The sequence below is a fragment of the Felis catus genome, chromosome A3, assembly GCF_018350175.1.
Source record: "Felis catus isolate Fca126 chromosome A3, F.catus_Fca126_mat1.0, whole genome shotgun sequence".
In the NCBI taxonomy this organism is placed as follows: Eukaryota; Metazoa; Chordata; class Mammalia; order Carnivora; family Felidae; genus Felis; species Felis catus.
The window spans coordinates 4,101,938-4,119,395 of record NC_058370.1 but is presented as its reverse complement, the minus strand read 5'-3'; the positions used below and the strand labels follow the sequence as shown (position 1 = coordinate 4,119,395).

The 17,458-nt window shown below is 46.2% G+C and overlaps 1 protein-coding gene across 6 annotated transcripts in view; it reads left to right on the top strand.

Moving 5' to 3' along the window:
• Nucleotides 1-16,751, top strand: part of ZNF831 (zinc finger protein 831) — a 111,487-nt gene extending 94,736 nt beyond the window's left edge. For 4 of the 6 annotated variants that reach the window (XM_019826290.3, XM_023251056.2, XM_019826291.3 and 1 more), the window contains 2 exons: nucleotides 10,705-10,853; nucleotides 11,581-16,751. In XM_019826290.3, the coding sequence (XP_019681849.3) occupies nucleotides 10,705-10,853; nucleotides 11,581-12,411 (980 nt within the window). In that variant the 3' untranslated portion in view covers nucleotides 12,412-16,751. Of the gene's footprint in view, nucleotides 1-10,704; nucleotides 10,854-11,580 lie in introns of those variants that run through there. The other 2 variants (XM_045053429.1, XR_006595006.1) reach the window with 2 other exon arrangements.
• The last annotated feature ends 707 nt before the right edge of the window (nucleotides 16,752-17,458 follow it).

Below are 17,458 nucleotides of genomic sequence, written 5' to 3'. Positions count from 1 at the left end.
TTCTTGAGTAAATTTTGGTACGAAAGTCTTCCAGGAGTGTCTTGGGGCCACTGCTCTTCTTTCCCGGTCCTCTTACTCTTAAATAGCATGTAAGAAATGCTACTGGATTCCGTCCGCGTGCAAGATTTTACGTTACTGGAGTATCGTAAACAGGCTCCTCCACTAGCGTTGTCTAGAAAAAGTATCTGAGTGGAAGAGGGTTTCCAGCTTTCCAAACAAACACCCACCCTTCCTCAAGAAAGCAGAGAGAACCACACTGACAGGTATTCCCAAGGAAGAAATTACCTAAGCACCACACGAGGTAGAGAGTATCTAACCGTGCGAGGAAAACAGAGAAGTGTTCCCTCCTCCTCTTTTCCTGGGTTTCTGGGTCCAGTTGAGTTTTAGTCATCTACAATTTAGGATTGAAGAAAGAGCTAGATTCTCCCTGCACATTTATCTTTTCACCGAGACTGGGCCGAGAATGTTTTCTTTCCTAGGGTGATTGGAAAACCAAAACTGATGAGGCCAGCTCCAGTATTTTCTTTCTTGTCTTTGTTTCGAGTTTGACATTAGTCCATTTTTCTGCCTTCTCAGGATTAATGAAGTAGAAAAGGGAAGATTTTTCTTCCCAGCTATTATCATCGAAATGGATCAGTTTCTTCTTTTTAAGGATGCAAATCCTGAGGAAAGATGAGCTCTCAAATACCTCAGTTGTATTTCGAGAAATGAACTGTCTCTTATAGACTCATTTAGTAATGAGAAGTGTTGAAAATAATAGTTCGAAGAGTAGATACTCTTGACTTTCAGTCTTGGCGTTATAGATTTCAAATGGTATTTCCAGTGATTGTATTTCCCCCGACTTCACCTCACTGTCCACATTTGCTCTCTGAATTTTAGGGACGGGATTATGGTCTGGGCATAAACTTTCAACTTAAGGATTGATTTTCAACATGACTTCCCACTAAACATCTTCCAGGGAAAGAAACATTCTCTGAGAGGAACATCTCAAATTGATTGCCTTTCATCAAAGAAACAGAAATGAGTACCACTAAGAAAAGTAGTTTCTGCAATAAAATATATGATTACTTGGAAGAGGCAAACTTTTAGAAAATTGCATTAGGAGAGGGAAACACTTGGGCATGTAGTCAGATTTTCGATAAATGTATCTTTGTGTCCCTCTGCTTTCCTATCCCCCAGCCACATTCTCTCTGAAGAACCAGGCTGAGGCTTCTTGATCACATTGGCTCCTTGGATGGTTTTGTGCGGTGACATTTTAGTGGGTCCTTCGGCTGGTCACTCCTGAGTCTCAAGCCAGAGGAGATGTCCTTGTGGTATGATTCATAACTCCTCTCCTTTCTGGCTCTCACCACAATGCCAATCGTTGTGTAATTATGTCCTAATTTTCTTCTCTTCAGCTCTGCGTACGTCGCATCAACTAGGTAGAATTGAGCTTCTAAATCATTGACAGTAAACCCGCATTTAATTGCAGGGTGAGGGAGCCCCTCTGTTCTCTTTGTCTCCTCTACTTCCTTTCTCACCAGAATCTCTTCTTTTGAATTCTGCACATAACCAAGCTTTTAAGTGACTGAAAGATTTTAACTGGTTTTTTTTTTTTTTTTAATCACTGACATAGTTTAGGGAAAATGCCTCCGAGGGTAACGGTTATCACAGCAGCTGTCTTTCGTTGAAAAAAAAAAATGGAAAAGGTAAAGAGAACTTCTCTGACAGGTACTTTGTGAGATAAAAGGTTTACCTAATCATGTTGAAGGGGTAGAATGGCTAAATATTATGTGAGGACGGGGATGTAATTCTCCGAAATGAAGGAGAGTAGATTCCCACCCCCCCTTTTAGCCTTTAAACTTTTGTTAGTCTGCCGTGAGTGGAGTGGGAGGGGTGGGGCTCCCGTGGTGTCACTCGTGCCCTGCTCCCTCTGTCACAAATCACCTCAGAGTGTTTTCCTCAGAGAAACAAAATGGCAGCGTGAACTCCAGGGTTCCCTCATCCACGAACTCCCTCTCTGCCTCTCTGACGGGAGCTAATGGCTCTGTACCATTATTTTTCCTGTCAGAATTAATGGGGAGATATTCTTTTCCTAAAGCCATTAGTTAAGTAATACTGCTTACAGAATTGCTTGAAACAGGATAACACCTCCTTCTCCAGGGTGTAAATCTTAAGAAATGAAAAGACAATTGCTTAAACACATCAATTATATTCCCAAGTCTGAACTTCTTTCTCTGCAGTTTCATTTAGAGTTAAGAAACTTTGAAAGTAATGGTCCATAAAGTGAATTTTCTTGACTAAATTTTGGCACTAAATAATTCAAATAACATTAGCAATTTTTTTGTTCTCCACTTAGTTTTCCTTCCTCCCTACAATTTGTCCTCTCTTCATTTTAGAGCATTCTCTTATTGTCTGAGCGTGATTCAAGTTTCAACCTACCGAAAGATTTTAAGCATACTTTCCCACTAAATATGTTGGTTTTTTTTTTTTTTTTTTTTTTCTGGAGAAAACGGTAAGTGAAGTGTTCTCAAACTGATTGCCTCTCATCAGAGAAAGAGAAGAGAAATTTGAACCACAGAGAAAAGTGGTTTCTGGAAAAAAAAAAAAAAAACTTGAAAAATGATTACTCGGAAGAGGCAAGATTTCAGAAAAAAATTAGGAGAGTACAGAAAGGCTCCAGATTTGGTTAGAGATGGAAAAATGTATTTTTCTCTCCTTTGGCAAGTCTCGTCTGTTCTCTGGCTGAGAAGCAGAACTTTCATTACGTACCAGAGTGCGAGGCTTCAGATCCCCGTCTAAGCGGGCTGCTCTGACCGAACCGACCCGACCCTTAGCTTTGCCTGGACACGCCGGGCACACCCGGGGGCTTTTCCTTATGACTTTCAGCCTGAATTTGGGGGCCGGTGTCATTATTTGTTTCTGATTTTTCTTTCAAATGAATAAAGCCATCCCATGCCTGTTGCAACAAAGAAGGCGACATCCACATATCCGAGGGAGGTTTGACGGTCCCCAGCCTCATGACCGCCGGCGGCAGCCAGAGGCCAGCTGATGTTCCTTGCGCACCCACCTCCACATGCATACAAGCATGAACAGACCGTGTTGGTCTCTGGTTTTGTTTTTTTGTTTTGTTTTGTTTTTTTTACACAAATAGAATCATCCCATATGTAGAAATCTGCGACTTCTCTTCATATATGTTGTGTAAAATTCTAGGCCTGTGTCGTAGAAAGATAGATAGGTGAGCGATAGATCATTTTAATAACGGCATAAAATCCCATGATTTAGCTGCACCTCAGTGTTTTTCTCTCCGGCCCTTCCCGTGTCCGTGGATGTTCCTGTGTTCCTGTCAATTGCTATTTTATTGTTTTTCTACCCCAGCTCTTTTGCTGCAGGAGACATTCTGGGTCAGTTTCCCAAAACGTGGATCAATGTGTTTCATGATTACATGTTTCACTGCGTAAGGCACCACCAGAGCACTTGGCAAAAACATGTTTACTCTTCCATAGTTTTCAATGGCATTTTTTGTTTTTAACAGAAACTTCGCTTCTGTAAGAGTGAGGCCTGGGTAAGGCCTAAAGTCTTAACCGTCACTGTGGGCGGATTATTAAGCTTCATAAACTAACAGGGGGTCACAAACTGACCCCCTCCCTGGCCGAATTCAGGCTACGGGCACGTCGTTTGGCACCGTGTTATTGTTTGAAAGCGGATTCATCATCCGTGTTTAAAAACACATGGAATCGACATTTCTGGTTTCTCTTGGAAAATGGACAGATGTGACCGACCGGATCCTTGGTTCTTCATGGTCTCCGTTGGTGGAGCTAAGGGTCTCCTGCGTGCCGGAATCTGGGCGTCCCTCCGTTCCCCACGGTCCCCGGCCCCAGACAACTTGTCTCGTTTATGTTATTTGCCCGGGCCCCATAGCATTTGAGATCGTGACCTTGGTTTAAAGCAGGGTGTCTGTGCCGTGAATCTGCTGACCTGTGGGCCAGGTCCCTCCCTGTGGGGCCATCCTGTGCACTGGCCAGCGTTAAGCCGCCGTGTTGAGAACCACTGCTTTAGACAGGTCCACAAAACCCATTTTACGTCAAAAGTTTGGACGTAAACTTTTCAGAGTGGTCCTGAGCCATTTTCATCATGTTTCTATATTCCGTGGGCCTAACATCTTACTCTGTGAAGGCACATTGTTGAATTCTGCCCACGACCAAGCTTTAGAGTCCCTGAAATGTTTCATACCAGCCCCATGCACCGAGTTTGGAGAAAATATCTGAGAGGAGCAAGTGATCAAAACACATTGCTTTCATCTCAGGAACAGAAATGTAGAGACACTGTGATTACAGGTAGTTTCTGAAGTAAAAGCTTTACCTAATTACACACACATAAAAGGTACAATTTCTAACCAGCGTGTGGAGAGGCTGAACAGATCCCCGGAATAAAGGTAGCCGTTGCCTGTGTTCACTCGGGCTCTCGGCAATAGTTTCCCTCGGTGGGTTCACCATGGGGCCTCGGCAGCTAACCTCTCCCCCTCCCGTCCTCACCCGGGTCCCCCTCCGAACGTGTCAGGAAGACATGGTAGGGCTGGGGAGGAGTCTCTCCAGGGCCCTTCTCCCCATGCCTTCGCTCTCCTTCTCTGACAGGAGCTAATGACTTCTCTACATCTTTTCCCATTAGGATTAATAGAGAAGTATTAATTCTTTCCCGAAAGCTATTAGTTAGGTCTTAGCGCTCCGAAATCGCTGAAACAGAAGAGTGTCTCCTTCATTCCAAGGCGTAAATCTGGAGAAGAAAAGAGAGGATGCTGCGGGTGTATCTGGCGAATGTCCTAGAGAAGAGACCTGCGTAGATAATTCTCATTTAGCCACAAGAAGATTCTGGAATAATGACACATGAAGTAGATTGGCGAGGGGGCGGCCTTGGCATTTGTAACATTTCCAGCGGCGCTTCTTTCGTAGTCTTCTTTTCTCCTTATGTGATTTCATAATCCTGCTTTTGCCGGGCATCTGAAAGTCACGCTCTTACCTGGACACCACAGAACTTTTAACTGAAAGCAAGATTTTGAACCTCACTTTGCACTAAACACAGTTTTAGTGTATTTCCCACAATTTCTGCGTGGGAAGGACTGTCGCCCTGATTGCCTTTCATCAAAGAAATAGAAAAGAGATGAAAACCACGAAGAAAAGTGGTTTCTGAAATAAAAGATGTGTTTGTGATTACTTAGAGGCAGACTTTGAACAGATTGCGTTAGGATGGCACAGAGATACCAAGGCTCTACTTGATGAAGATGTTTCTGTGGTTCTCCCTCACGCCACCCCCCTGCCTGTGGAACTGAGGTCTCGGGCTGCCGCCTGCCGCCCACGGGCTCATGATCATTTTCTGATTGGAATCGACATCCTCCAGGCTCTGCCTGAGAGGAAGAAGTCCTGTCTTCCATCATCCTCGGCAAGATCTTTTCTCTTCTCTTTCCCATAGAAACCAAAATTGTAGTAGGATGGACGGAAGCGGGTGAATTTGCTTGCAAAAAAATTTTAGTGCAGTGCGCGGCATGAAATAGAGACTTAGAAGATGGTGGCCGAATAATTACATGAGTGAATGATTGTGGCTTTGTAGAGAGAAAACCAGCCTCAGCAGGTGCATTGTCGGAACAGTCTTACAGTGTGTGTGGTTCTGGTCTTCTCCGTAGGTCTGGGTGGGGTCAGGGCTCCATTTTCACCACCTCGTGGCTCCTTCCACTTTTCCCTTCGTAGTGTTGACTGCATTTTCTTGGTGCGTTTTCTGTGTCATTATGTGCTGGCTGAATTGCTCCCCCGTTAGACTGTAATTTCCACGAGGTGTCCGCCTCGTTTGCCGCTGAATTAACTGCCTGTGTTCGGCACAGTTCTTGGCACAGAGTACTGGCTGTACTCAGGACTCCGTAAACATGGGCTCACTGACTATTTAGGCTTAAAATTATGGGCTCATAAATGGGCTTGACAAATATAGACTCCAGAAAAGTGGGCTCGACAGATATTTGAATAAATGAGCAAGTATCTGCCCATTTGGTGATTGCGTTTAGAGTTCTGCCCGGCTTTTCTCCAGTAACTGCAAATTTTAACTGCTAACGCATTGTGCGTCCTTCAGTGGCAGGTACGCTTCTAGACAGTTCCATCTCAGATCAGGTGATAGTCTAGGAGATCACTTGTGTGTTCTTGATTATGCATCTAGCTTGCTTAGAAGGCCAACATGGTAGGCTCATTTTCAGTCCTTCCTTATGTACAATTCCAGAGCCTGTGGACTCCCAAATTCATGGAGTTTTTGGTGTATTGGGGGAACCGAAGGAAATGCATCAAATTACTTCCATTTTCAGATAATGATATTCAAGTCATATGTCTATTGGCATTTTTTTAATAAAGCCCAGGAACTGAGACAGTGCGAAGAGGGTTGGCACTAAAGAGGTCTACGCTTCTGTTGTGAGTTTCATCCGGCTGCTTCGCTCCATTTTCTTCCTAATTATTTTACAGTTTCTGGTAGCCTTTTCAAGATGGCTAAATTTAAATTTGCTACAACGTTTTTAAGCAGTCTCTTCCTCTCACCGTGGCTTGGCAATTATTTCTGAGGGAAATGATTAAAAGCACAGCCTTTAATCAAGGGGGAGAACAGAACGGCACACAGAGCTCGGATGAGAGGTGGTTTCTTAAGGAGACTCATGTGATCGTGCAAGAGCAGTCGGGTTTCTGAAGATTGCATTAAGACGGAGGAGTCCATCATTTCAGAAGAAGGAGGAAGTGATTCACAGAGTGACGCTGTGCCCTCAACAGGATTACATTCTGTGCCTTAACATTTGGCCAGGGCGCTACTTAACTTTTTGGAAAGGGCCATGCATTTAAAAGCAAGTTAGCCTCCTTCTTCAATAATCCAAATTAGTTTAACACACTTCAGTGACATTATTTGGGCATTTTTCACAATTATTAAAGATAACCGACTTTTCTCTGTAGACTGTAGGTCAAAAGCAAATTAAATCAATGGATTTTCTTCCTTCGCTTTCTCGGATGAGTCAGAAGGCATCGGTCGAACGCGCACATGGCCTTTCCGCTAAGCTTCAGAACCCACACAACCTGCTGAGAAGACATTTGGCCAATCTGATTATTTTCTCTATACTAATTGGTTTTCCTTCTTCATTGAATTGAATGAATTGCCTCGTTGTTTTGTCACTGTGGGGACACAGCTTAATCCACTTACGGTGGGGTGCTTATGCTTTGGTGAAGTACAGGGCTAGAGAAACGTTTATCATCGTTATTATCCTTCGGTGATTCTTCCTGGGGGAGAATGAAAATCTAGCTTGAATCCATCCATTTCCTCCGCTTCAATTTCCACTGCTTTGGCTAGCCATCTCTTCTGGCAGCTGGATTACCCCGGCAAGCTCTACTGTCCGCGCGGTAGCCACGTTGGTTTCTTCGCGGCGAACGTGGAATAACGTCTAAACCCCTCCCCGCGGCTGCCTGCACCCCACGAGACCTGAGCCCCGGGTGGCTTCCCCACCCTCATTTTGCCTCCTGCCCCCTGCCCACCACCCTTCCTCCAGGGTGCCCTCCCACTGGTTCCTTAATCCCTCGGGCTTCTTTCCACCTTCATCGGTTCCTTCCTCACCCCACATGGCCTCCGAGGGCTGGTTCGTTCTTGTCCCCAAGGTTTCATTTCGGATGTCGCTTTTTCAGAGAGGCCTTCCTCAGTTATGTGGAACAGTCACCTGCCCACCACTCTCTGTAGTATGCCGCCATTGTCTGCGACTCTCCGTTAAGACCCCCGTTTACTGTGACTCTCTGGAACGTGCTTACCTCCCCTGTTTGCTGCCAGTCACTGTCATAGCCACCTGGTTGTATTTACTGTCTGTGACATCCCCACCCTGTGTTCGTTTCTTTCATGACCCCCCCTGGCACAACTGTGAATTACCAGTTGACTTGTCGTTTCTCTTCCCCGTTGGAGCAGAGGCTGTTGGGGGCCAGGGCGCCTTGGCCTTGCTCTCCGGTGCTTCGGGGTTGAGCAGCGTGGTGCCCGCTTCATCGAATGGGCACAAGACGTATTTGTTGAGCAAACGAATGGAATACCAAAAGCCTGGTTCTGTGTCGATACACAGGTGCTCACGTGAAAATTGTATTACAGGAAAAATTACTGCTTCCTTTCCCAAGCCGCTGTACTTTTCTATAGATTTTCCAAGTTGATTTGCTCAGGATTAATGCACTTGATAATCTAGTGACCTACCCCTCGAGATAGAAGAGGTAGGTCTGTACTTTCTAGGCAGGAGCTTGGAGGACTCCCTGCATAGAAGCCAACCTGAGAATTTGGAAGACCCAGAGAATTCCTTTAGGGTTTCCCGCTCGAATGCGGCAACCAGATGACCCTGCAGGGCGGCCCCAGCTGACAAATTGCACATGTAAAGAGCTCCCAGTCAGTTGTCGAGCGCCTGTTTTCTGAACGTGGACAGATATTAAGGTTGCTGGATACCTCAGGAAAGTCTTTCATGTGAAAGAGAAAGATAAAAACAAATGAGAACAAAAGGAACTTGGAAGAGAGAGAGACTCTGTATGGAGAAGCGAACTTCGGCATTAACAGCAGGGACAGCAAGTCGTCATTAATTTTGCCAGTGATACAACGGAAGACCCTGGAGCTCTGAAGTGATAACAGGGCTCTCTACAGAAGGGAGTCATAATGGGCTCTTAGAAATTAAATCTACAGAAGGGAGTCATGATGGGCTCTTAGAAATTAAAAAAACATGATAGAAATAGAAGATTATGAGTTGGAATAGAAAGTTGAAGGAATTCTCCCAAAAGTAAAATAAAAAGACAGCTAGGAAAGAGAGAAAAGAGAAGAGAAAGGAGGGTTAGACAAGGAAACCCAATAACTCACCAAGAACAGTTCTAGAAACAGAGAAAAGATGAAACAGAAGGAGAATAAATATCAAAGAAATAGCAACGCGTTTTCCCCAAACCGAAGGACAGGATTCAGAATGAAAGGTCACGTTGAATGCCCAAACAATGAATGAAAATAGAGCCAGTCCCATAGAGACACTGAACAAAGAAGAGTCTAGGAGTTTCCAGAGAGACGAAAAACAAAAAGGTTTTGCCCAAAGGACCATGAATCATAAATCAGGTTGGCTCCAGACTTCTTAACAGCTAGAATTCAGTGGAGCCGTGTCTTGGGTTCTGAAAGATAATGAATTCTAATTCAAAATGCTGTATCCAAACAAGTGGCAGATTAAAGTCTAAACAATTTTATTTCACGCACCCTTTCTCCTGAAGATGCAGGGAGGGTTGCATTAGGAAAGCAAGGAAAAAGAAGTGTGGGGCCCCAGGAACCAAGGAGGTGAGGAGAATTGCCACCGTGGCATGAAAGGGGGTCCTGGGGCATGGCCACACATTGGGCCCGGGGAGCAGCAGTCCCCTGTAGGCATTTCAGAGAATTTCCAGAGAGATCTTTCCAGGGAAAGGAAATGAAACCCGTAGACAATTGAGAAGGAGGTAGGAGGAAGGTTTTAGTACTGGGTCTACAGAAAACTAAGCACAATTTAAAAAACAAGGTAATTATCAACTCCAGGGAAAACCGTGTTGGCCAGCAAGGCGTTGTCATCACAGTACATGACGTGGCTCGGCAGTGAGAGACACGGTCCCGAGCATGTGAACACCGAATATTCTCCTAAACGAAACTGTGATGTCATAGTTATGTAACTGTTGAGACGGGGTGGCAAGTGTGCCTACCCGGCGGGGCATGAAGGTTCTGGACGGAGGGGGCTGGAGGAAGGGATCGACGCTCCTGTCCCCCTGGGAGAAATCACAGACTGTCCTCCAAACTGGAAAAAAAATCAAGTAGTGCTATGAAGCATGTTGTTAAAAGCGAGGGAGATAAATATCAGAAGAATGCAAAGTGGGAAAAGGTGAGTGGGTGGGCAAGCGTCGCTATTTTTCTTAGTAAGTTGACAGATTCAACTTTTTGAAACTCTGTGCCTATGTAACTTTAATAAAATGGAAGCAAATTTGAAAGTGAATCAGATGTTTCTCTCTGGGGGCCCAGCCATTCCGGAATTTTTTCTGATCTCATCTCATGCTGTAAGCCATCCTGCCTGCGATTCTGTGGTCCTTTTGACCCGTATCCCAGGCCAACATGGCAGACAGAGGAGAGGGTAAGGGTGAGGCCCTTGCAAGGGAGCTGCTGTTTTGCAGATGTTATCAAGGCCCCATCTTTGTGCCCCTTTCCCCACCCAGATCACAGCAATAACCATCTCACAACAACAGCAGCACCAAAACCGACCTTGCTTCCTGCTGCCCAGTGCTCGGATGGACACAGAACCTCATACGCCACATAGATGGAGATTTCTACCCTTGACCCCGGATGCATGGCCAGAGACTTCAAGCCAGTCGGAAGTGAGCCTGAACAAACGTGGCCAGGAAGATGGCTCTGATAGAAGAAAGCCACGTGAAATATATATATGTATATATGTGTGTGTGTGTGTATATATATATACACACACACACACATATATACATATATATAGTTTGGGGATTTTTCTGCCTTGGGAGTTGGTTTTGCCATTGCTTAGACCTTCTATTTGTGTGAAGTGCCTCAAGGTCAACGTTCCCGCACACATTGTGGGAGACGAGGGTTGACGAGCTCATCGGAGTGGGTGATGAAGGCAGAGTCCTGGGGGATCACCATTTGCTGATGTTTTCCGGTGTGTATAAATGTACCTCCCCATTTTAGGTCTAAATCTGCGAGGGGAGCCATCTCGCACCGCCTCAGAATCGCCTGTTTGTTGTGGGCACGGAGAGGAGGAGGAGGATGTCTCCAGACCAGCTTCCGGAAGCTTCTCTCCCAACACCAGTTCAAGGGCCGGCAGTGAAATGGACCAGGTAACCGTGAAGGGGGGAGCCGTGGTTCTGAGCCGACTCTGTCCGTCGGTCGTGTCGATGAATGGCTCTCCTTTCCTGGTTGCCGGCGTCCCGTGTGGCAGAGCTCGCCCCCCTGCCCGGAACACGAAGTCTGGCAGGTACACAAACACCTCCAGACACCAGGCACTGAAAGAACGGGGCGATCACTAAAAGTCCTAAATATGCTTTTGAATTTGTACTTGAAGAGGGTAGAGAAGCTGTCGCGCTGCGGGCATCTCCGTGACGTGACGTCACCGCCAGGCAAGGTTGGGAGGGCCGTGGGCTGCAGAGCACAAAGATGCTAATCCAGACCACACTTCTAGAAATGCTGCTGTGGACAAACCTAAGTACAGGGTGCTATGAAATAGCACATCTACCTCACGAGCAGCGGTAGCTTAAAATTGGATGCGCGGGACTGGAGAGGGACTGGAGTGATGTGGTTTTTCACAAAGTCAGATAACACACAGCAATCTCAGCGACTTGTTTTGTGTCAACAGGGAGTTTTACTCGAGTTACTGCACCAATTAGTTATTAATGGGAACCGATTGAGGACATCCTATTGAAGTTCACGCTCGATCAAGAATCATTAGGAACTCAGGACCTAGTTTCATTGAGGACCACGTTTCTGACCACAAGCTTTTGTTTTTGTTTGTACCAATTAACCACCGCCCCCCCCCCCACATTTGTTTTCCTGTGTACTTTTCTGCAGATTTCGGCAGCTCCCAGTGGGCGTGGTGACCGCTGCACGCAGAACACTGCCTCCGGGTCGGGACCGTCTGAGCGCTCTGACTCCTGCGTGGCCATGGCTACTGATAGCCTTCTGTCTCAAGGCAGAGGTCCTGGCGTGGGAACGCTGGAGACACGCCCTCCGCCCACCCGGGAGCAAGTCTCGGTGGATCTGAAACCGTCCATTTTCTCAGATACTCAAGAGCCTTCTTCCCTTGGGTCCAGAGGGACCCCTCTCCGCCAGGATGTTGCTCCCTGTGTGGCTGCCATCTGTGCTCTGGGGGAGAGAGTAGGTCACACAACCCTGGGACTTCACAGTGCAGAGCCACAGGACCACAGAGCGGCAGGGGAGGCTCTGGCGCAAAGTTCCCCAGCTAGAAAGGCTATCGCCGCGGCCGTGTCGCCATCAGTCTTGCCAGGGAAACCTTCATGTGGGCAAAGAAGGTCAGGTTCGCTTCTGTTGGGGTCAACTGGAAAGACTCATCTGGAAATGCCAGCACCAGGTTCAGGTAGTTCACACCAAGAGGAAGGAGAACACAAGACGTTTTTTCCCACTGGGGGACAGTATGGGGGTGGGGAAATGGTGGTCCCCTGCCCTCCTTTAGGAAATGAGAGTGGGAAACGTCAAGTCTCTGGATTAACTTCCCTAAAGGATTGTGTGGTTCCTTCCAAGCCAGGGCAGCCCAGAGAATCCCCTGAAGCCCCTTCGAAAACCGTCAAGAGGAGGGGCGTGGAAGGACTCAGGAAGCAGACGCGAGTGGAGGTCAGCGACACCAGCAGTGATGATGAGGACCGGTTAGTGATAGAGATGTGAGGCTTCTGATGTCTGCAGTCAGAGACCGCATGCTGTCGGGCTGGCAGGAAGGCTGAACTCTATTTCGCCAAGCACCTCCATGTTAGGAGAGCCACTGGGGGATCTTTGCAAGACATCCCCAGCCGGCTCCAGCCTCCCTTCCCCAGATCCCCTGGCGGTATACCAGGCGCCAGGCAGGGCAGGGGTCGCAATGGAGCAGAGCCTAAGGACGCCTGGCGCACGGTGACCGTGCTGGACTCCCAGCCGCGTCCTCTGCATCGGCCCCCGCTGCCTCTTCCAGTCACGTGGCATTAACCAGGAGAGCCACAGTCACAGTCGACTCGTTTACGTATAAGTGAACCCATAGAGTCGAGTCGGCCGACCTCCTCCATCAGTAAGCTGAGGGTTGGCTTCAAAGGTGGTAAGCATGCTTGGGTCACTGGGGTAGCTTGGCAGAGGAGGTGGGGTATGACGTGGGCATCAAGATACTTCTGTTCACTCTAGAAACGAAATCGAGATGCATTAAAAAACTGAAGTTTGGCTAGAGTAACTTGCGTCCGTAGTGGAAGTTGTAAATATCCTTCAAAATGCCTATGATCCGGTGAAATGCCGATTGTCCTTACATGTCACCCAAGTGGTCAGTGCTTACCTACGATCCTACAGCAAAAGCATGTCATGCTTTCGGGCCCGGTGCCTTTTGTGCTGAGGCCTCCGAAACCCTCGGTGTTTTTAGCTCTTGCAAAGGAACGCCGTGTTAAAAGTTGATAGAACAGTCTCTGGAATGAGTCATTTTTTGAGGGGGAAAAATTCACTTATTTTTCTCTGATTCTCTCTGTCATATTGTGCTCTGAGCAATTTCAATTAGAGGGGTACATTTTAGTAATCTGTGCAGCTTAAATTGATGCCTGCTCATCGTGACGGGAGCCTTTTAGATTTCCTCCAGAAGCTTCAAGGATACAAAACTAATTGGAGTTTTGACGCTGTTTTACATCTCAGTAATTTTATTTTGGGGGCTTGGTGTTACTTTGCTGTCAAATTAAATCAGCCTCTGTATTGTGCAAGTCAGAACAGTACAGATAAAATTCCCCAGTATTCCAAGCCAGCGCACCCCTGTGCAGAACAGAATAGCTGATCTACGTCAGCCGACTCAGTGAGCAAAGCCTCGGATTTACTGTGTTTTACTGTGTTCCTCTCCTTCTCCTTAAAGAGGAGAGGAAAAACTTAACCGAGATTTATACTGCTGCATTTCGATAACATTTTATACTTTCTTTTGGTGTGATTTTGTACCATTTGAAACGCACAGCCGAGCTCTTTTGGCTTAGCTGCGCTGTGACGACGTTTGTATGACATCCCGTATCCAAAGCGGCAGCACACAGGCGCGAACGCGCTTTAACGCGTCCTTTCCTGGGCCCGAGGGTGGTCGTTTCAAGGACCATCATGTGACTTTTCCAATTCTAGGGTTATTCATAGAAAACTTCAAGGCAGGACCAGCCTCCCCTGGTGGCTTAGCACGTGTCTGTGGTCATTTCAGGTGCGCTCGTAAATATCCGAGTGATTTCAAGCCCAGCCAGGAAAAACATAAGAAGGGAGATGAAAGGATGCCAGGCATTCCTTTTGTGTACTATTGGTTTCTTCGTCGTGTGCTCTTTAAGCCAAACAAAAGTGATGTGGTGATTATCTACCCTCTGAATTACCCGTGCTCCTGTAATGAGAGAGGAGGTCTAGGAGAGTGGTCTGAGTCTTGAAGGGAGACTTGGAGGGAGAGTGAGGGCCTGACCTTGTCCTTAGTGAGCTGGGAAATCTTGGGTAAGACACGTGCCCTCTCCGTGCCTCAGTTTCTCCAGCTGAGAATGAGAGTTAGACCAGACGAACTGGATGCATCTCCAGCTTACGTGATCTCCTTGTGAGATGAGCTCTCTCTCCTTTACCTCTGGGGGTTCTGGGGCTCAGAGGTGGCCCCCATGGGCAGGGGTCCCACACGCAAGACATTTGGGTGGAGACCGGGGAGAACCGAAGCATGAACACCTTCTGCCAAGTGTTGCCCTAAAGAACGTGAGCTCAGAGAAGCTCCATGTGATTTTTTCCCCCAGAGTTCCAGATTTTGGGGGTGCAGTCATTCAGTGTACAAGTCTGGCCGATAATTCAAAGATTAGAAGCAAAACCACAACACTGCTGTGTGAGGGGAAGACAACGTGTTTAGAGGCTGACCTGAGTACTTTGTCTGGAGAGGCACTGATCAGGGGAAGAAAACCATCTTCCAGATCCTTCTTTCCTGGTAGCTGCTAAGCTATCCGCGGGATCGCTGTTCTAACTCAGTAAAGTCACAGCTCCGAGTAACACTGACCTCCAGATGGTGACGGAAGCCCTGTCCTTCTAGGAGCCACCATTGCTGGCTGCCACATCCCACCCTAGATCAAATATGGCGGAACACTGGTTCCATCTCTCTGCCTCCTCGTGTCTCTTCCCAAGGTGAGCGGGTTGCCAAACCATCCTGTCAGCTGGTCATTTAGCTGGCAGGTGGCAGTGTTTCCAAGTGCGCCTTACTTTGTGTCAGCATGAATTTGTGAAAAGCTACATTCCAGTGGATCAAAAAACAACAACAACAAAGTATTTTGAATGACTCTAGCGGAATTGGCTATTGGAAATCATCCTAAAACACAATTTTTTTAAAATAAAGAATCCTTTTATAAAGCCCCAATAATCTCTGCTTTTATAAGTCTTAGCTTTCCTATGGGGTTTTCATAAAGGGAAATGCAACACCAGGGCTACCTTTTGGGGATAACATCAGCGATCTGTATCGCTGCTTTGGGTTATTGAAAATAAAATTTCAATGTTATTAATTGATAACTGCTGCAGTTTTTCCTCTTCGGGTGCATCCTGTGTAAAACAGATTGACTTTAAAACAAGGCAAACTAGAGTTTACAGATCAGGGATTCATTCCTGTCTCTCCCCAGGGCTGTTACTTTTATTGTACCTTTGGGTCAGGGTCTTAAGTCAATTGGTGCTCAGCTTCTTCCACAGAGAATAACTCTAGGGACTCTGGCATAGACTAAAGTCAAGTGCACTTTGAACTCCTTGCTGTTCTCTCGGGGCAAGGTATCCAAGTGCCATGACCCACGATGCTCAAGACTCACCACCAGGTTTACCTCTGTAGCTTCACCTACACCCGGCCAGACATCCCTTGTTAAAGCTGCGTGGGGGAAAGAGGTTTCACCCCCCCACCCCCCCCCTTGGCAGCCGGTACTGTTAAGTGACTCTTAAAGTCACCTGGTGTTTAACAGGCAACCCAGATGCTCCTTGTTGTAAGGCACGGTGGAGGAAGCTCATGCCTCCTGTCATTCATAACCTTCGAGATTCTGGATGAAGCTAATATCCCTTTGACTCAACAACCCAGGAGAACCTATGGGTCATTTGCCAAGGGATTAAAAAAAAGATGGCGGAGGGGTGCCTTTAGATTCTCATCAAACCCTGCCAATAGCATGATGGGTCACTGAGGGCGAGTTACACTTCCCCTTCCTAAAATCCCTCCTTTAAGGCTCAGTTGAGAAGAGTAGCCTTGCCAGAAAGCATTGCGACCACAGTTCTTGGCACGAAAGATGAACGACTTGGAGCCTTATGCCAAAAAGAATTTCCTTGCATTTACATTCATTACTTAGAATGATCACGTTATTCATTTTTTTTTCCCCGGCATAGAAATTTGCATCTTGCACAGAATCTGCCTGGTGCGGCAGATTTTCATAGTTATGGAAACTGTCATCATCATTGGAATGTGCTGCTGCTCAACTCTCCAGACATAATTTAATATGGCGAGGAGAAAACGGTCTGCCTGGCTCCGTGGCGGTCACATTGCTGCAGCCGCAGCAAACAGAACTGGTGTTTTTTCCTCACTTCAGTTGGGATGCCCATGGTTCTTGTGAGGGAGCCTCTTTGGCTTTTGAAACACTACGTTTCTTGGTATTTAAGCACAAGTTTCCTGCCTTTATCTTTCAGAATTCATTAAATGTAGGTGTCAGGACCCAGAAAATCTCGTGTGCTAGATTTGCCCCTGTACAGTTCTCTTGTCCCATGCTTTGTACTTCTGTGGGCATATGTATAATTTGATCTGAAGAAGCCTAGGAACATTTGAGTGTAGTGCTTCACCACTGGAAGAAAAGGAGCCAGGAAAAGTAGTCTCTGTCACTTGGAGCCCCAGAGGGCGACTCAGAATCTTCTACATGCAATCAGTCGTTCAGAAGTTGCTACTCTTTTGACTGTTCGTAATCAGGAAGGCTGTTGGCTTCTTGGTTGGTTGTTGAAATTTATCTTCTTCTTTATATGGTTAAATTATTTTGTTTTGATAAAAATAAAATTGAAAAGAAAAACGTCTCGTGTGATTTGTTAACATTTTAACCCAAACGACACAGGCAGTATCCTGTATGAATTCGATATCTGATTATTCCCAAGTAGTTACCCAGACATCCTGTCCGCCATATTGGTATCCCATTCCACTCAACAAAAGGATCAGGTGATGGCGAATCACCATATTTTCTTGTGCTGTTTCCTTTTCCCACGTGGCTCATTTGTCGTAGTCTGCCATATTTTAGACTTCTTAACTTAAAAATGTGTTTTTAAATTCTTAAATGTAGCTAAGTTTTGAAGCCACATGAGGGCACTATCCACAGTGCAATAATCCAGAACTTTTCCCCTTAGAATTGATGTCTCTTGGATATTTAATGGTATTCATTAACACAGAAAACATTCATGAGTCAAAACAGTACCTCCCTATGAAGATAGCTTATGTGTTCTTCACAGGAGTAAGTAGGCTTCTTTTACATACCAACACAGTCCTAGTCTTCCACATCTATACCTCTTGAAGGCACTCGAAGTCCACGGAGACACAGGGATTGGGAGAAAAAGTAGGAAAGGAAAAATAGAAGGCACAGATACACTTATTGATGGATCTGAGGAGCTTTTATTCTAACTCCTCCGACTCTAACAGTAATAAATTAACCCATTATTTCCAACCTTCAGTCATTTGAGAACCATTTAATGCTTTTTGCCATATGTGTCCACATGTGGGTATATTATT